At 43.6% G+C, this 21,092-nt stretch overlaps 1 protein-coding gene and 1 pseudogene across 7 annotated transcripts in view; one reads left to right on the top strand and one right to left on the bottom strand.

Annotated features, from left to right (window-relative positions):
* Nucleotides 1–12,310, bottom strand: part of LOC147454958 (putative serine/threonine protein kinase IREH1) — a 162,025-nt gene extending 149,715 nt beyond the window's left edge. For 2 of the 7 annotated variants that reach the window (XM_086516803.1, XM_086516802.1), the window contains exon 1: nucleotides 9,821–12,309. In XM_086516803.1, the coding sequence (XP_086372929.1) occupies nucleotides 9,821–10,868 (1,048 nt within the window). In that variant the 5' untranslated portion in view covers nucleotides 10,869–12,309. Of the gene's footprint in view, nucleotides 1–9,820 lie in introns of all 7 variants that reach the window. The other 5 variants (XM_086516805.1, XM_086516804.1, XM_086516801.1 and 2 more) reach the window with 4 other exon arrangements.
* LOC147454959 (uncharacterized) lies at nucleotides 3,390–5,037 on the top strand (annotated as a pseudogene).
* Nucleotides 12,311–21,092: the final 8,782 nt, after the last annotated feature.

Raw genomic sequence — 21,092 nt, forward strand, 5'->3', positions numbered from 1 at the left:
AAAGCCATTGCGACGCAAAGTTATGGAAGAGAGTCATGTCCCACCGTATGCAGGGCATCGTGGTATTGATGCTACAGTTAAAGCGGTTGAGACATTCTTCTATTGGCCTACATTGAGAAGGGATGTGGATGCCTTTGTGCGAGAATGCCTAATATGCCAAAAGGTCAAGTTTGACAGGCAAAAGGCACCAAGGTTATTGCAACCACTACCTATTCCAGATAAACCATGGGAAAGTATTGCTATGGATTTTATCTTTGATCTTCCGAGAACGCAGACAGGAAACGATGGTATTTGGACCATCATTTGCAGATTCAGCAAACAGGCTCATTTCATTCCTGTCAGGAAGAAGATAAAGCCAGATCAGATGGCACGCTTGTTTATGAGCAATATTTTCAAGTATCATGGCATGCCACAGTCAATTGTTAGCGACCGTGATCCACGCATGACAAGTTTGTTCTGGAGAGGTTTGTTTGAGAATATGGGCACCACGCTCAAATTCTCTTCGTCATTTCATCCTCAAACAGATGGGCACTCAGAAGAGGCAAATTCTACTGTCCTAGATCTGCTGAAGTGCTATGTGTCAGAGCATAAAGGAAAGTGGGAGCAGTATTTGCCATTGGTGGAGTATGCATACAATAATACAGTGCATTCATCAACTGGCAAGGCACCTTTTGAGATAGTTGAAGGTGGCAAGAAAGTCCCTCCCATACTGCATACAAAGGACAAGATATTTGAAGCAGATAAGTATGTTCAGGACATGGATGAAATGTACAAGAAGGTCAAAGTGGCCTTAGAAAGGACTCAAGCAAAACAAAAGAAAGCAGCTGATCGTCACCATCGTGAAGTGGTATATTCACTTGGTGATTGGGTGCTTTTACGCTTTGAAAAGGCAAGGTTAAAGAAGATGAAGGGCAAGGAAAGACTGTTTCCAAAGCTCAGCATGCGTTACTATGGGCCTTTTCAAGTGTGCGACATAATCAGTGATGTTGCATATAGGCTGAAATTGCCTGAAAGTTGGAAGATTCACAATGCGTTTCATGTGAGTCTTCTCAGACCCTATGTGGGTGATGTGCCAGAAGATATGCCAGCTGAAGATCAGCCGGAAGTCGAGGAACTTGACGAGATCTTGGTCCCGGAACAGATTTTGGCACACAAAGAAAGGAAAGTGAAAGGCAAGGTTGCTAGGCGTTACTTGGTAAAGTTCAGAAACTATCCACCAATGGATGCTAAGTGGATGGAAGAAGGTGAACTTGCAGAGTCACCAACTGTGTTATCACTTTACCTGGAAGCCTTCGATTTGCAACCTACCTTGACCCCTTGAGTTTCAAAGCTAAATGGATTGTCAGTGTGACAATGGCTTCTGAAACAAATGATGTACATGGTATTTAAAGTGAGCTCAAATCAAATACCTGTTACATGAATGTTAAGAGCTGTACAGATTGTCAGTTTGGCAATTGCTCTTATGGAATGTCCAAAAGTTTGGTTAGTGCTATAGAAGTGAGTATTTCTTGTCAGTTTGTCAAGGATACAGTCATTGCTTCTATTCAAGAGTACATGTGTAACTGCATTCTTAAACTGTCGGTTTGGGTATGCTCAAAAGTGTTACAGGATCCAACGTGTACTATAAGACAGTGGCAAAATGTGCAGCTACCATTTTGTCATTGGAAAGTTAGTGACTCAAAGCAATGGCAAAGTGCGAAGCTACCACTATGTCATTGGGACAGGGTTCACACGCAGGCAATACATGAGTCGACGAGGTGTTGAATACACCAGGGTTGACAATGAGCATGTATGTGTCGTACATGTGTCGACAGGTGTTGAATACATCAGTGTTGACTAGGAGCATGAACGACATAGATGCAAACGAGGACGTTTGAGATTTCAAGAGGGGGGTATGTCACCAACGTGTGACTACTATCTATCCTTTTTGTTGATTTCTTTCTTATTATCTATTTACTTTCACTTTTTGGAAACGCCCCTCGGGAAATCTAACTGCCCTGCATTGCATAGCTAGTGTGGAACTGTCCAGAGGGAGTCCAGGCCTGAGGGCGAGAGAGCACTAAGGTTGGACAAAGACTATGGTTAGCCAAAGTGGGGTCATTGACTAGCCAAAGTGGAATCCTTTGCTACAAAGGCTACATTTCAGTTCTGGATGTGGCCGCAGTGTACAAAGAGGGTCGGATGACCTAGAAAGATACAATGGCAGCATCTCCTAAAATTTAGGGAACTGCTATTTTGGGACCTAAAAATGTGTTGACGTCATTACCTCCGGAATGACAAGGGGAACATTTTCTTACTCTGCCGTGAAGTCAATTGGGCAACCGGTTGGGATATTTTTAGACGGCAACCCCGAAACGGGAAAATGATTATAAATGAGCCAAGTGGCACCTTCTGGTGCACTTTCCTCATGCAAGAGAAGGGGGCGCTGAATTTTAAGTTGGGAGAGCCTCATTTTTAGTTTTTGTCACAGGTTAAGAGCTATGGAGTGCTTGCTTTCCCTCTTATGCACAGTGCGGTGCCAGGAGTGATGCCCTGCACGCTACGCACTGCCCTCTCTCTCCCCTTTGGCAGTATGTTATGCCCCTCTAGTGGGCTCTTCATTTGACCAATGTACAGTTGTGTGGGTTCATGCGCGATTGCCGAGGCAAGAGCCTCTTGCACAGGTACTGGATTAGCTAGCGGCTAACCCCTCCGCAGGTACAGGTGAATTCGGAGAGGTTTCACGCCAGAAATCTCGTCCGATTCAAAGGGCAAGTAGCCCTACACGTCCGGGAGCTCGAGGACTTGCTACGGATGCGACCGGCATGCGAAACGGAGCCCGAAACAGCAAATTACAGCCTGCTGTGTATTTTTGCAAGTTTAGGGTTTTGGCCCTAAACGGACCCTAATACCCCCAAGAGGTTCGGGGACGCAAGGGGACCGCTGTACAGGTGATCTGGTGCATTTTCAGGGCTGAAAACAGAGAATTCAGCGTGCTGCAGATTCTCGCCAGGTTTTGCAAAGTGCCCGTATGCGTCGGGAAAGTCGGCCAATGCATGGGAATACTGACTGTGAAGGGTTCTAGTACAGTTATGCTGCCGAAATCGGGCTGGAACAGTGGAAATTCAGCCGAGTTTGTGCGGGGCAGCTTGTAGGGAACCACAGCGTTTATTCCCTCTTTTGAACAATAAAGAAATACCGAAAGGGGCGCCTAAGTTAGGGGCCAATCTGGTGTCCGTCTACTCATACAGGTGCAATCTAGCAGCCTGTATCCCTCTCCCCTTTGTTGTGTCTTGAAAGTACAGGTAAAATAGACGACTAATAATGGGTGAAAGCTAAATCAAGGTTTGAAGTAAAGTCTACCGCCCTTTTTGGATTGAACGGGCCGGTTACGTCCTTTCTTTTTGGAAATGGTCAAGGCAATTGGACAAGTTGGTCCATCTTATGTGCCTCCCACATACAATGCTTTGCGCACCACAGAGTTAAATGATGAGGTCAAATGCATAGGTAATGAGATCATGGGTGTGCGCGAGAAATGGAAAAAACATGGATGCACAATTGTATGTGATGGATGGTCTGACACTAGACGTAGGTCTATCATTAACTTTCTTGCATGCTCTATACATGGTTCTGTGTTTTTGAAATCTGTGGACACATCTGGGGAGACAAAGACATCAGAATTTATTTTCAAGCAGCTTAAGGATGTGATTATTGGGGTAGGACCCTCCAATGTTGTGCAGGTATGCATGGACAATGCAACTAATTGTGTTGGGGCTGGGCAAATGGTGGAAGAGAAATGGAAACACATTTTTTTCACGAGGTGTGCATGCCATTGCTTGGACCTCTTGTTTGAGGATATTGGGAAGCTCCCTTGGATTGCAAAAATTCTTGAAGATGCAACAAAGGTTGTCACATTTGTCACAAGGAAGTCCACTGTCTTGGCATTGTTTCGAATGCTTAGCAAGAAGGAATTGTTGAAGCCATCGGCCACTCGATTTGCCTCTACTTCATCATGTTTGCTAGTCTTGTGGATGAGAGATGTATGCAAGGTGTGCGTAGGCTTATGATTGATGCAAAATTTGTGAAAATGAAGGCATCCAGGACTGCAAAGGCCATAGTGGTCTCGGACATCGGTCGGACATTGTGTTTAATGCATCCTTTTGGCAAGAGGCCAAGTTGATTTTGAAGATTTGTGCTCCCATCTTGAAGATACTTCGTTTGGCTGACAGGGAAGGAGCCACCATGGGGCTTGTGTATGAGCTTACGGATCGCATGGTTGAGCAAATTCAAAACATGCAAGGTATTGATGCGGCAAGGATGCAAGAGATCAAGGACCTATGCGTTGATAGATGGAATATGATGCACACACCATTGCATGCTGTGGGATACTTGTTGCATCCTATATGGCGAGGAAGAGGGCAATTCAATGACAGTGAGGTTCATGACGGGTGGATGACATTTTTGGACAGGTATACCAAGGGTGATTTGACCATGCAGGGTACCCTCATTGATGAGTTGGACACTTTCCTCACTGAAAGAAAGTCATTTGCTCATCCTATTGCAAAGGATCCAAAGAGAATGCAAGAGGGTGTAAAATGGTGGGAGACTTTTGGGGCCTGCACGCCCACATTGCAGACTCTTGCACTTAAGGTGCTTTCTCAAGGGACATGTGCCTCTCCATGTGAGAGAAATTGGAGCACCTTCTCTCTCATTCACACCAAGAGAAGAAATAGGTTACTTCCTGCTCATACCGAGAAGCTTGTCTACATACACACCAACTTGAGGCTCTTATGCAAGATCAAAGAGCGCGGCTATGAGAGAATGGAGGTGACATTGGAGATGCTTAACAAAGAGAAGGATGAGGAGTGCTTGCTTGAGTTGCAGGAGATTCAGGAGGCTACTACACAGAGCACTGATGATGTTATGGAGTCTCTTCCGATTAGCATGCCCAGTGATATTGGGACTTCATGCTCCGTTGCTGAGGATGAGGCTTGGGATGAGGATGAGGATGAGGATGATGAGGGTGATGATGAGGAGGTGGCCTTTGATGAGAGTTAGAGCTCATTGCATTTTGCTCTAGCCTCGGTCCTGACTCCTCTTAGCTCTACTTATGTTTTGGATTCACTATTTAGCATCAAGCGGCTGGACTCCACCCTCTAGGCTCTATTTATGTTTTGTCATTTGAATTTTGGAGTACTCAGTATACAGTCTTGTTGGTTTTGGAGGCTCCATATTTTGCCATCTAGTATGATCATGATTCATTGATGTATTTATTGATCACAGATCTTGATCTGTTTCTCGGCTCCTGACTCCTTGATTTAGCTAGATTCTACATTTTCTATCATGTTTTAATGCATTATGTGGCTTTGGGCTACTCTCTAGAGTCTACTGTTTTAATTTTAATTGCTATTTGTTATGAGATATATATATATATACACACACACTAATTTTTTAGTGCCGTATGGTATTCCACGTATGGAATCTTCGGGGGGTCTGAATCGGGCTTATATCGGGCTTCCATACCCGCCCGAGTGAAACGCATGGTTGCCGCATGAAAAAACTATGCACGGGCTCGACATATAGCTCATGCAGTTGTATATCTCACTATGTACCCCCGTGGTTTTGGTTACTCCCAAACACACTCCATTACGTACACTCGATGCTTTGTTATTACCCGGTCACATGTCACTCCATTATGTACACCGGATGCTTTGTTATTACCTAGTCACATGTCACACTCCATTATGTACATCGGATGCTTTGTTAGTACTCGGTCACATGTCACACTCCATATGTACACCGGATGCTTGGTTGTTACCCAGTCACATGTCACACTTCAATATATACACCGGATTTATTACCCCGGTCACTTTGCACCTACAAGATATGAGGATATACACATTTTGTATATGGATTTGTCTCATAGGCAAGATCTCTTTGGCCTTTTGAAGACGTAAAGAAAATCTTTCTTTCTTTCTTTTTGGTGCCCCTCTCCCTCCCCCATTCCTACAGGCAAGGCTGCCCCTATTCCCGCCGCTGCCAAGAGTTATAAAGACAGATTCTCTCCAACTCCCAAGAAGAAAAGGCTAGCGCTCAAAGCAAGAGGATGCTGCTGCAGATTTCAGCCTCGGAGAAGACGACGCCGGTGATCCTCATGGCTGTCCCAAGTGCACGAGACCTTGCCAAGACGAGTAGGCGAGTTCCATCGCGAAGAAGCGCCAACAGAGTGTTTCTATCACGAGACCAATTGCTGTTTTTCTCTGTTTTTCAGCCCACAAACATAGTAGACGGGGCTGATTTACGAGAAGGAACCCGAGAGCACCTCTTCCGTGTGTAGGATTGGAAGAGAGAATTCTCTGGGTAGAGATCTCTTCCGGGGAGTTGTTTTTTTGAGAACCGAGTTGCGTTTCAAGCATCGAGACTTTAAAGGTATCGTTTTTCATGTTATGATCTCTGAGTATTAGTTCGTAGGTGTACTTCCTCTTCACGATGGAGTAGGAGCGGAGGAAGGCATGAGCCTCTGCAAGAGAAAAGCGCTCTGAGGAACTAGAGGCTAGAGCCAGATCAGCCCAAGGGTTTCGCACCCTGAGTTCGGGAGTAGATCCCCTGATCTGAGAGTGGTAGACTCGAGTTGGGATCCGAAAGTTGAGATTCCCAAGGAAGGACTTCGCGTCCAGGAAAGTAGAGTTTGTCTGCAGGAAGAGGACTATGGGAACAGATTCGGAAAAGAGTTGCAGGGATGCCATGCCCTGAGCTGGAAGGCAAGATATAGAGGCAAGAACCTTGGTTCTCGAGGATCCGAAATAAGGAACAGAAGTTCCTTGGAATAGGGTTTTGCCCTAGGAACAGGAAGCTGAGGCTTCCTGGAACCATCGAGTCATATTCTAGAACGAACGTGGTGATACATTCGGTTCAAATACTTGTATAGACTTCTCCTCAGTAATAAAGATACTATTACTAGGGGGGGACCAGACCAACCCATCCATTGGTCCCCGATACTGTGTCGATCTTCTCACTCTCTCTCTTTCACTCTCTATTTCTCTATATATCCTCTAGCTTCAGTATTAAGTGATAAATTCCATTTATCTGAGTATATTTTCTATCGTTATGCGCTCCCATTTGTGACAGGGATGAGCACCACGTGCCAAGAGAAAAGAACAGACTAAACAACTTTAAGCACTTCAAATAATACTGAACAAAAAGAGATGTGCGACACACGAGACGCGGAGTGGTGAAGTTCCACCCCAAGAGAGCACTGGCCCCAAACGCTAGAGCCCTTCCGGTATTTCTTTTATATATAGCTTGAATTCAGTACAACTCCAATGGCTCTGCTCTACATCTCCCATGGGTAGACTGCCAGAGTGAGAGCCCATGGGTCATATTTAAAGGCCCTGGGCCTAAAAGCAGTTTACATGAAAGAATTCAAGCTAAAAGCATCTACTCTCCCAAAAGCCAACGCTCCAAAAGCAACCAGCGCGTTTTGTGGAAATCCGTACAGTTGCCACGTTGCACTGTCAACGCAAATTTCGGGATGGTCATACAATCTGCCACGTCATCAACTAAGCACACAAGTCTTCTGTGTGTGCTACTTTATTTTATTTAGCTCTAGGCACATGGGCCCCACAGAACGGGGTCCCTAAGTTGGTGGGAACTCTTCTTTAGAAATATGCCACTCGGCAAGACTTTGCAAGTTGGTAAAACTTCTTCTGTTGCTGCTGCTTCTTCTGTTGCTTCTATTCGTGCTGCTTCTACTAGGGTTTTAGGCTCCTCGGCCAGGAGCAAGTTGGCTCCGTTCTTCAGTGGCTTGAAAGTTGACACGTCAATAGTTTGTGACAGTGGCCGATTCCTCATCTATGTGTGTGGCCACCTTGGCTGAAAATGACAGCTTTTGGGATTGTCGTGCACCTACCATGCTTGAATTGCCCTCCACTAGGGTCGCTACTTCCTCGTATGTGTCAACTAGCCCTCACTAGGGTCGCCTAGTACTTGCTATCCTTTACATGCAGCCTCCCATGCATACACTCCAGTTGCTTTGCAGGGACTGCCACTTGCCATGCATGGGCTCCAATTGACTTGCATGGACGACTACCTCCATGCATGGACTCCAATTGACTTGCATGCACGACTACCTGCCATGCATGGACTCCAATTAACTTGCATGAGCCATCCGAGTGTCCACCTGCTATGCATGCTCTGCCATATGCTAGGCACCAATGGCCTTCCTTCTTTCTCTACATCATTTGCTAGGATAGGGATCGCCCTGCATACTCTGCCAGCTTCCCTTCTCCTAGGCACATTGCCTAGGTCAAGCATTTGTAGCTTCAGAAGCAACAGCATCTCCTACAGCTTCTCAAGTGGATCCTGCAAAATCAACAAGCACATCAATGCATTCAACACTTGCAAATATGCAGCCCTATCCAAGGCTATGGGCCACATCAGTGACAATTCTTGATCAACCCTGCAATGGCCAAAATTGGTGACATCGTCACTAGGACATAATGAGCATGTTTGTTGAATCTATCCACAATAGTCCGAATGCAATCATACCCACTCTCAGCCTTGGGAAGATTGAAAATGAAGTCTATTGCTATACTCTCCCATGGTCAATCTGGAATCGGTTAAGGCTTAACGAATCCTGTCACGTTGTGTCTATGATACTTCACTTCTTACATACCAAACAAGTACACACAAACTCATCCACATCCTTGATTTTTTGGCCACCCGGCTTATAAATATTAAAGAGAGCTTTTTAACATATTCTTTTAGAGTTAATAAAAGCAACACTCAAGGCTTCACTTTGTATCAATGGAGGTCTTCAATTCAACAAAGCGATTTGCCAATCCATCACATGTGACATATCTACAAAAAAAATTGTAGCTAGCACTTAAAGTGCTTGTGAGATTTCGCAAGGCTAACGTGGTTTTGGGGTTGGTCTCATTCCATGTAGCAATCTTTGTTACATGGGTCTAACAAGCTTTCTCTTGTGCTTTCCTATTTTCAAGTTGTGGCTTGCAAGTTTGTGAGTGATAGCGGCTAGCCTCTCTTATTTTTTATTGTCCGTCTAACACAAGGTGAAGCGTAACGTGTTGCACTTTTAGCCTCGTTTGAGCCCATCATGTCTACCGGTTTCCTTCCCAACCCAAGATGTTGGGAAGGAAAAGGAGCACCACGATATTGTGTGATAAAAGAGCTTCGATCATTGATGAAATATATTTGCTTTGGATTATGTATGTTATGACACAAGTTGAGTCCTTGGATAGGAGGTCTTTGCCTTACCTCACATGAACAACCAGCTCCACTCATCCTTTGACAGTGGTTTCACATTTATCTCTGCAACGATCTACGCCTCCACTAATAAATAGATAACTATGGCCAACAATTGAAGCAACCACACATTCTAAGAATAACCTATTTTCTAATGCTTGTCTCTTGATAAGCTCCATATGTTTAAATTGGGCCTAAACCTTTTTCAAAGAAGGCACTTTCACAATTACCAGAGAGCACGACCTCAATTATTCTTCAACTACTATAGGCACACAACAAACAGCATGATAAATGCTAAAGCTTGACAACTGAAGATTTTGAATGGGCTCATACACACACACACACACACACACAAAAAAAAAAAATTTGCTTAATTTTCCTGGCCTAGTGATTGATATGTCACAATGCAACAAAGGTCACACCAGCCCTTTGAGAGGTACAAAAATTTCCAGCTATTACTAGACGATGTACATAAGATTTGAGCTTACAAACTGAAGCTTCCTATCAATCACCTCCATGATAAACTGAAGCGTTACAGAGAACAGTGTCTCTATGATCCAAAAAACAAGACAATTACCTGCTTTATTCAGGACTTTTGGCGATGCTTGTGCAGACACAGATCCGACCCCTCTTTCATTTGCACTTACAGCACTATAATTGTTGGAATCAAATACCCTGCCAAAAGTCGGAATAACAGACTGAGTGGAGGGCTTCCTGCCAGTATAGCCCTTTTGAAACCTTTGCAACTCAGCTTTAGCCTTGCGTCTGCTTTTCCCTTGTGATTTCAGACTGTCGCCACGAGTCACTCCTACTCTGGTTTTGCCAAAATCATCCTCCCAATCACCGGTCTCAAAATTGCTTCTCTCCGTGTCAGCAAAAGCTAAATTTGCTGGTGGAGGCCTTTCACAGGCAACCTCCTCATTCCTCTCGCACGCAGTAACTCCCCTTGAACTTCTCAAAGAGTTGCTACCTGAAACAAAAGATTCAAGCTCGGTATCCTTTCCATCACTATATAAAGGCCCTGATCGAGTCTTGATTCTATTAAGCCCAAGTGACAAAGAAAGAGAGGAGCTGTCAAGATCGGCACTTTCATGAACAGCTTCAGCCTTCGGCAAAACTGCAGGATCCACATGGCTGCTCTCACATCCTTCTTCGAGTCTGCTTTCAATCCTTGATTTGGGGCTGACAATGCAAGCAAGCACCTCCAGCGATTTCTGTACATTCAATTTATGCATACCGTCTCTCCAGCTTTTCTCCATTTTGGCATCTCCAGATCCTGCCTGCTCTGAGGACCCACATACACTTCCAGACACTGAACCTCCGCTGTCAGGCTGTCGCTTGCTTCTGTCTTTTTCCTCAAATTGGAAAAATTCTTGCTTTGTTTGAGAGACTGGTTGCACTCCCTTCTCCTCATTCTTGGCACAGACACTCCTTATATCAGCAATATTCTCAAGGTGCACAAGCGGGTTGCCATCATCCTCTCCCTTACTTCCCAGGCTGTGTAAGGTCTGGTTCTGGTGCTGTTCCTGAGATTCTCCCTTGATCTCACTGCCATGTTTGCCATTCTTTAGCACCTCTTTCTGCTGACCTTTAAGCTTGCTGGTAAGTTTTCCAAAAGGACCCATGCGTGAAGAAAATATGCTGCGCTGAATGCTTGAATTAACCAGCAAGTAGATGAATGCAGGTCCCTCTTCCCATCAATTGATGGCATAATCCAAAGTTCTACACAACAAGGATGGCCACCCAGAAGGTACTGCAATTGTGGGGCCTTGGATGCTCCATGCTGACAGAGTCACGAGGTCCTCTTCTAGAGAGCAATCTTGAGCCTGTTCGTTGCAAGAACTTTCCTCACATTCCTTTATATTTCCTATATCCAATTCGTTGAATGCTGACATCCCGAAACTGTTCGGTGGCAAGTCTCTTGCTTCCTCAACTTGGAAAAAAAAGCTGAGCCCTGATCAGCTCAGGTAACGGGAGAGGAACCATGAGATCCTGCTCTGCTGATTACGTTTTACCAAAGACAGATCTTCTCCTGAATCGAATGGATCTGCCCGGGAGTGCCGATCTCACAAATGATAGTATAAACTGAGAGTCAGACAGCTGCAGCTGTTAATTGAAGAAAGGCGAGCAGCTCAAGATAAGCTACAGCCCACCTCAGTTTCCTTAAAACCTGTACGCAGGTAAAAGAGCTCGCCTGCTATATGAAACCAATTCTGCCGCTAAACTACTTGAGATCGGGGCCTGCTATACGAACTGAAGGAGACAAAGGACGGAGGGTAACCAGGGAGGGGGAGATAGAAAAGAGAGGGTGGGGGGATCTGCTGAGGGGAAGAAATGCGACAGAAGGGCAATGAGGAAGAAGCGACCACTTTTGGAATCGCGGTTTTATTGCAGGAAGGGCCTAGGGCACCGACAATGCAGCTGCGCTCGCGCCGCTCGCCCCTCTCTTATCCAGTCATCAATCCACCACTCTTTCCCAGCTTGGCGAACAAGCACTCTGTTCTCGCCCTCCCCAACCGTCTGCTGCTGCTCCATACACAATTAGCAGGGCGTAATCCTCTTCATAATGCGCACACACTATGACGCAAAGCGGGAGCGCCCTCCTCCTCCTCGGGTTGCAATGATAAAGCTAATCGCCTCTGATGAGATGAGTTGAGAGACCGCGCTTAAGAAGCGTGAGCCCTTAGCCCTTTTCTCTTTTTAGTTTAAGGAGTGAAGAAGCTGGGGGCTGTGGGTGGGGCACCTTTTCAACGAGAGAGGGAGGGGCAAAGATCTCACACAAGGGATCGTCTCTCGCACACTCCTTACACACCGGGCCACCAGCGCTGACGTGAGTGGGCGGGGCAGGGGCCTCACTGCTCCTTCTTCTCCAATTACCCAAAAAATTAAAAAACCAGAGCATGGGCTTCGTGTGCCTCCTTTAAAGCTCTACATTGTCTGTGTGCAACAACAAGAAAACGCGCCCCTGCCTTTCTTCCCTGTTTCTTGCCTCCTTCTTCTTCTTCTTCTTAGTCTTACTCAGTACCACCTCCCCCTCTCAGCTTCAAAGTTCACACCAACTACCACTCCTCCCTTCACCCACCTGTCTTGCGTATGTATGTGTGTGTGTATATGGTTGATACTTCAGACCAAATTATCGCCATCCTCCTCCTACCAAACCATCGCTTCCCTACACACGTTCTTACATTCACATGTTCTCTACCTAGACTTTTCATGTGCTTCATGTTATAAGGAACCCCTTGAGACTGCTCGCCCGTAGTCAAGGCGGTTGAATAGCCAAGCAGTTCACACACGAAGCGAAGAAGAATAAATAAATACTGGAAAGAAGGGGAATAGGTGTTGGCAACGTGGTTAGATCTTAGAGTTGAGATCGACAAGGCGCCCGTTTCTGACACTGCAAAGGTATGCGAACAAGCTCTCTTCCAAGCTGATGAGGCCGCCGCTAAGTGGTGGGTCCGGAAAAGCGGCCTCATATTTTTTGGTAAATGAGCTAATGCCACATACGAGGTACGTCCTTGCTCGCTACGCAATCTAAACCACCCATAATCTTCTGTTTCCCTTCGATTGTAAGAGAGCTCCTCCATAGACCCTTCATCTTGAATGGCCCTGCGCTAAGAAAATGGCCATCTACATTTGTGAGAGGCCCCATAGTTGCGACACAACAAGGTGTCTCATCATGTTAACCTGCAGCTGCAAAAAGTTGAAAAGCAATAAAAATTGGAAAGCCAAGACGTGCACCAGTCGGTAAAAAGGCCCTTTTGAAAACTTAGGGGGTGCTTCAACCCCCCAACAAAAATGTAAGCCAGTCATCCGCAATTTATGTAGTGGTTTATTGAAAATGCACAGGTGTAATTCAAAATTGTGAAAAAGGGTATAGGGTTGCATGTATGTTTCTCTAGGACCCCCCAAAAGCACCTTTAGAGGGCCTATGGGGGAGCCTTGTAAGACATCACCTACGTGACACCATATGACGTTTCCTCACGTGTTAGGGAAATGCCAATTCCCTCAATTTTTATTCGAACTCTATTGTGTGCAAAAAGAGTGAAAGCTCTCAACTTAGCTACAATTGAGTTTGTCTCATTATTTTAAACGATTGTGTGACCACTCCTACCAACGGAGAGAGGGGGTAGAGAGAGAGAGTTTTAACATTAGCAAAAGGCCATAATGGCCAATAATATACAATGATATCCATGTCTTCGGAGTATCATGCATGAGCTAAGAAGATTAATTGGGAGGGAGGGAGAGAGAGAGAGAGAAGAGAAGAATAAGAACACTACTTTTAACTCTATAGCAACAAACAGGCAAAGAAAAAAAACAACAAACCACTTCCATTACCCTTGTCTCTCCTGAAAACATGTTTTCAAAGCAACTAAACCTAAATTGCGAAAGAAGTTGTAACACCAACTAACTATCTTCGAAATGTTGCATTCATCGCCCGCACAACCCATGGGCCTACCCAACGAATACTCCGGCCTAAACAACTTTCATCCTTGTGAAGAGCACACAATACAATATGTCAGTCGACCTTACAAACCCATGTGCGAGCTAAACCTTCATTGTTTGTTTTATTTCCACACGGATGTGAAAGTCTGGTGGCCTCCAAAAAAATTATGCACTTCCAGTAAAATACTTTATTGGAGGAATAACTTACGAAATCAAAGAGTCAAACCTATAATCCTTGTCTATGTAAAAAATAAAACTTTGCATATAAAAAGTTTTTTAAGAAAACTCATATAATAGTAATGTTTTACGTGGCAATGGTTGTTATATCCAAGAAGCGCATTGTCTAAGCATCTGTAACATCTCCAACATTACGAGTGAAAACTAATCCACTTCTTACAGTGTCTCCAAGAGTCTCCATGCCACATCACTTATGTGGAACTTCAAAGCTCGCCAGGATCTCACCCTTAATAAAGCACCGTACGGTTGGCCATGAGAAAAGACTGTAAAAAGCAAGAACAAGTACATGTAGAGTTTGCTCTTGGGACTTGTTGACCGTCGTACCAAAAGCCAACCTTATAGGATATTGTCTTCAACTCATATCAAAAGGAGCTGGTGAGGTCTTGGTATGAATGTGATGCAAGGGAGCAACAACCTTTCTCCACTACTAGTCTTGATTATTATCTTTGCTTCTATTTGTAAGTTTTTGCAAATCAATCTAGTTCCATTGCATAACCCTCTTTGAGGATCCAAATTTCAAAGCAAAATTATCGGTGACCAAGGTAGCACAATCCCTGGAGAAACTAATATAGTTTCGATTGTGATCATATCTTTGTATACCCAAGACAACAAAGTTTAGAGGCCACTATTTTTGCGATAGCATATGCTCATGTAGTTTTACATTTTCATCAGAATGGCTCTCTCAAGTAGAGCCATTCCAAATATTCAAAGGCCATTGACAAAATTCTTGCTTGGATAGATCACCATAACTTTAAATAACATGAATATTCCAAGTTAAAGAAAACAATAGCACGTTTGACTAAAGCCATGAGCGACATAATGTGGCATCAATAATAGAACCTTTGAGTACTACCAGAGGAAGTTTCTTGAAATCCCCTCTAAACAACATCACTTTGCCCCCAAATACACTATCATTGTACGTAATATCACACAAAGTCTTATCCAATGCCTCAAAAGCATAGCGATGTGTCATTGGTGCCTTGTCTTATATGATCAATCATGTAAGCTTCAAAACCTCTCCTTTAAGACTAGTCCTTGCACTGTTACATGTACTAATAGCATTTGAGTTCACCGGGATCTTGAATTGGAGCTGAGCTATACGGCCTTTGGATAGGAGGAGAGATAATTTACTTTAAGATGCACATGCCAAGGCAATTAAACCTTGTCCACGAAAGCGTTAAAGCAAACAATATAAAGATAGGTCTTCTCAAAATTACCAAGATCATCCAAAAAGAAAATGTTGCCCACAACATTATCAACTGCATTGAAATTGTGCCATAAGCTCTCTTCTTTGGCACTCGTTAAGAGTTCTTTCCATGTCAGCATCTAATGATGCATGTTCTGCTAAATCAAATGTTACCTTCTCAAGTAGTAACCCATCTTACAATCTACTTTGTGCCAATCTTTATGGTATTGGTATACCTTGAAACTCACACAAATGTTTTTTGTATTGCTACAAGATATCCTCTACGTGTAGCAATGCTAAGTCCTTTGCAAAATGTAAGAAAATGGATTTAATGTCAACTATCTTGCTTGTAGATGCCAAAGCATAAAATTTAGCTTTCTTTTTTTGAAATGTATACACGCATTGTCCTCATCCTCTCTCTCTCTCTCTCTCTCTCTCTCTCTCTCTCTCTCTCTCTCTCACACACACACACTCTCTCACACACACACGCGCGCGTGCCCGCGCACACACGGAGACATTTTGTGTCACTAATAGAGCAACATGGTTGCTATCATAATTTCTTTCAAACACAATTCGTGAAACCAAATGCAATCAAAGTCATGCATCGTGCTCAAAGATGCCACAACGTAAAAATTTGTTTTTCTTGATACTACTGCACATGCTCTATGTGTCTCCCTCATCCTCTCTCTCTCTCTCTCTCTCTCTCTCTCTCTCTCTCTCTCTCTCTCTTATGGAGACATTTATGGAAAGCTCACTAAGACACTGGCTCTCGAAGGGCACAAACTATTGTGTGAACCTCTCGATTACATTAGGTGGAGTGGAAGCATACTCGTTGATTGGGCACACAAAGTAAACCCATACTTTTTTGTAGCTCTGAGCACAAAAAGTAAACCTGTACTTTTCCTTACTTTGAGCACAAAAAAGTAAACCCATACTTTTTTGTAGCTCTGAGCACAAAAAAGCCACTACTAACATGAAGACCTTCATAAATGCCTTTTGTAATATGGCTTTGAGAGAGCCAAACTCTGGAGGCTAGTCAAAAGCTATCTCAGAAGATGCATAAGCTCCATCTATACATGTGAACCAGCATATTTTTTTAATGAGCTAGACATGGTGGGCATGAGGACCCCTAGAGGTGGCCTAGTGCCCCTTTAGAATATTAAGTCCTTTGTGTGCAATGGAGGAGGGTCACACGTAAAAATCCCTACCTTACATAAAATATACCCCTTACTCATCCTACCCCTTACCTTGTAAGGTAGGGATGCATCACATAGGACCATCCCTACCTTACATGAAATACATCCTTTACTCATCCTACCCCTTGTAAGGTAGGGATGCATCACACGTACCCATCCCTACCGTACATAATATACACCCCCTTAAAACACCTAAAACGTTAAAGTACATAATCATCAACATATACAAGCATTGTACCAAGTGACTACTCACACACATCAACACTCACCATACCCTGCAATGATTGTCTCCTGTTTATCAAGAACAAAACAAAAAATGTAGACCTTCTTGGCACCCACCTCCCTGTCAAGATAACAAGAACATTTATGGCCTACCAAAACATTGTGTGGAGAGAACAATGTAGTGTGTAGGGATATTGCTACCTCAGAGTTATCACAAAAACTCATTGGACCATACAACCACTAGAATCCACGTTCTCACATGGAGCACTCTTCTTAGGTAGCACAAATGTCGTATAATCTAATATCTAACTAACCCAAATGATTTTCTCATATTAAACTGATCATTTAATGTGGGAGAATAAACGGGAATAAGAGTTAGAATATAAACATGTACTTATGGATCTATCTCAGCAGGGGACCAATGGCAATGGGTCCAAATGGGAGATGGTCTAGCAAAGAGGAATGTCAGCTAATGGAGCATTAAAAGACCTTAGGTTTAGCTTCATTAAAGACATCCAAAGGTTAAAAGTCCTTAGACCTAGGACATTCAGGTACTTTAGACCTTAGACAAGCTAGGCATGTGCTTGAGGTGCTTGTCATGCTTGAGTTGACTAAGGTGCTTGAGGTGTCGTGCTTGATGACCAAGGTGCTTGAGGTGCTTGTCATGCTTGAGCTGACTAAGGTGCTTGAGGTGTCGTGCTTGATGACCAAGGTGCTTGAGGTGCTTGTCATGCTTGATGACTAAGGTGCTTGAGGTCCTTGTCATGCTTGAAGGCCAAGGTGTTTGAGGTGTGCAAGTCAACCATGATCCCTACAAGAAGGGGGGCGAGCCCTTAAGCTAGGGGCATGAGAGAGAACACACACACACACACACACACACACACATACACTCACTCAAGGCAAGACCTAAGAGGCAACAAGGACACATGTCAAGCACCTACACATGCTGCCCTCACGTAGTGCCTAGAGCCTATTGGCTGACCTCTAAAGAGAATTTAGTTTATTTATTAATTGTTTAAGCATTTTTCAAGCCCTAAGGAGGACACTTGTCCAAATGCTACCATGGTTGCTTGATATGTTTAATGCATGTGATTGGCTAGTCTAGAGGAGGTTTAATCAACTCCAAGCTTGAACTAGGAAGAGAGGTCGATCCAAGCAAGGAGGGGGGTAGCTTGACCATATACCCTCTCTCTCTCTCTCTCTCTCACTCTCTCTCTCTCTCTCTCACACACACACACACACACACATTCATTCTCATGGTGTGTTGTGCAATAACTCCATCTCCTTCTCCAAGCTTGAGAAGTTGAGAGCCTACACCAACAACTCTTGGCTATGGAATGCAAATCCAACCAAGATCCATGCTTCAATGCTATGCTATCCATCTTCTTCATCTCCATTACTATGCTACTATGCTATGCTAAGCTCTACGAGTAATGGTATGAGAGGACACTACTTCTTTCTCGTAAGTTACTTCTTCTTCCTCTTCCCTACCCTCATCCCCTACTAGCTCTCTCCACCTTCAAAGGTGTTTGAGGTCTTGGGACTGAGGCCGAGGACAAGTTAATGCTTTCGTTTAGCTAAGTTATGGGCATAATTGTGGTGCATGAAGATCTCTATATTCATTGCACCATCAAGGTCTCAAGGAACACAAAGCTAGTATTGTACCGAGTCCCTCTTCATGGGAGAAGCTATAATACGAAAGCCTTTTGGAGGGGTGACCGGCTCCACATAAATTTGGTCCTCAACTGTTGTCAAGCTCTCTAATTCTCACTCTTGCAAAGTATCATCCATGCCAAGTTAATTAGGTATAATGGTTATGTTACTACCTCCAATCAAGTTCTCTCTCTCTTTTCTCAAAGTATTCTCATAAAAATGCTCTCTACAGTTCTTTAAATTCCGTTATTCTCAATGTTCATAGTCCAATTCTGTTACATTGGTATCAGAGCTATTAGTTTCTCTTTTCTTGCTTAAGAAGAGAGGTCCTTAAGTTGTACATGAAAGGTTGGATCCATTCATTGCAAGAGGGTAAGTCGGACAGGGATCTATTAACTTGGTTGAAAAGGACTTAGTTCCAGGTACACCATTGGGAACTATAGACTTAAAAATAGAGTCTTTCGGGGCTTGCCTTTGGCTTAACCATTATTGAGCTACTAGCAAGCTCAATAGGCACCATAATGAACCGAGCAATGTTAGACCCTCTCCAATACTCTTTGCAACCAACAGTCTCTAAACCACGGGTGTGGCTGCTTGAGAGCTAATTTTCAAAGGTAAAGAAGAGTAGCAACTGAGGTTTTTGAGGGTACCAAAGCATAAAGTAGCATATACACAAGTTTAGTTAGCATGGTTGAGAATAATAAAGAGAGTAGAATGAATATTGACAATTTTGATTTTGAGCATGAAGGTGCTACTGATGATGCCCCAATGTCTGTGAACTGTCTTATTACTAGGTTACAACAAGCTATGGGCAAACCTGCCTTGCAAGCCAAAGTTACCCAACAACTTTGTGCTTATGGTAATTCCATACCTCTCCAAGAAGAGAGAGAGCTTAGGAAGCCTCTTGTTGAGACTTCCAAAAGAAGACTATCTCTAATAAGAGAAGAGGAGGAATCCAATGAACGAGAAAGAAGTGAATCTTTGAATTCCTCTGAAGATGTGGCTCCACAAAGGCGGTAGTCTCGATGATCCCCAAATCCTCCCAAGAGGAAAAGATCATCCTATAGTCCTTTTCCTCGTCACTCCAAAATGGAAGAGAGGAAACAAAAGAAGAAAAAGGCCCTCATTCTTCTTCACCTTCCTCCTCTTTCAACAAAAGCAGTGGTTATTCTCCTAGAGAATACAAGAGGAGAGGACATCGCAAATCCTACCTTGCTTGGAAAAGGTCCCACAAGCTTAAGAAGTTCAAAGAGGGAAGAAAGAGTATCTCTTTTCTCACCTATGATGGCACCTTTGGTGCTAATGAAAAAATAGTGGCCTTCATCTAGCAATTTGATGTGGCCTTTGGAGACGAGGGCTTTACTGGATCCCTCAAGCTATGTAGCTTTGCACTTTCAAAAATCGTCAATGGTGGGCTAGCCTTCGTGGCAACGGCGAAGCTCCAAAAACATGGAAAACTCTACGAGTTTCCATCACATGAAGCAATTCCTTGCTAGCGACACCAAAGATAAAAGTGCTCACTGAATGGCAGAGTTTGAAGCTACTCTCCAACGAGTCTATCCACAAATATGTAGACAAGTTTTGGGACTTACATCTCAAAGCTATAGTCTTTCAAAAGATAGACTTTGCCGAGAAAAAGAAACAATTTTGTGTGGGATTACCTGAAGAAATGGCTGAGTATGTCAACTCCCAATGGCCTGGTTCTATTACCGAAGTCATCCACCACACTATGGTTGCATCTCGTATCAATTTCCAACAAGGGGCTAAAATGTCATAAAAACCTAATATCTACTTTCCCCGAAAGATTTTCTCATATTAAATTGATCATTTAATATAGGATAATACCAAGTGGGAGCAAAGGTTGGATATTGGAAAGGCTGGCAGACCAATCTCAACAGGAGATCCAAAAGACGGGAATTGGGGATCCAGATGGGGATGGTCTGCTAAAGAGCACAATACATCTATGGAGTTTAAAAGACCCCTAGGTTTAACCCCATAAAGACTTCCATAGGGCAAAGTTCCAATTTTTAAACTCTAAAGGTCATAGGCCATGGGAACTTGGCTTACTGACTAAAAGTGCTAACTTTAGAAGTCAACAAAAGACAATTAGCAAGAAGACAAAGGAGAGGGCGAGCTGGGAATCATACACACACACACACACACACACACACACACACACACACAAATTTCCACAAAGGAAATAGGACACATGTCATGCATGCAGGAAAAACCCCAATTCTTGCCTGAATCCTATTGAATGGACATAGAGGTGGCCACTAAATTTCTTATTTTATAAATGCTTAAAAAACAACCAATAAGAAATAGTCTCCCTAAAAAACTATTGGATAGTCAAAAGGACCAATGAGAATTAAGCAACTTCTAAATTTACTTAATTCCTATTTGTAGAAGACTAAAAGGCCCAATAGGAATTTAGATAATTAAAATTATTATTTCAGCATATACAAAAAGGGGAAAAGGGTGCACACTTGTCACACGGCTTTTGACTGGGTCTCTCAAAGGCTATTGGCTAAAATATTCACGGGCCAATAGGAAGCCAACAAGATTAAAGTTCTTGCTCAAATGCTATTGGCCAGGCTTTTCAAGGGCCAATAGGAAGCCAGCATGAGTAAGTGGCAATAGGGGTCGACCAAGATGAGAGAGGGGGCTGATTTGGAAAGGCATTATTCCACACACACACACACACACACACACACACACACACACACACAAACTCATGTGTGAAGAGAAGAAAGTCTATATCCTTCTCAAGCTTTAATGGAAAGCTTTTCATCTATTCCAAGCTTGTAAGAAGTGAGGCCTACACCAACAAACTCTTGGCTTGGGATGCAAATCCAACCAAGAGACAAGCTCTAATGTATGCTCATCTCCTCTACCATGCTAATTACTAAGCT

The sequence above is a fragment of the Adiantum capillus-veneris genome, chromosome 7 (genome assembly GCF_014529385.1).
Source record: "Adiantum capillus-veneris isolate H3 chromosome 7, ASM1452938v2, whole genome shotgun sequence".
Lineage (NCBI taxonomy): Eukaryota > Viridiplantae > Streptophyta > Polypodiopsida > Polypodiales > Pteridaceae > Adiantum > Adiantum capillus-veneris.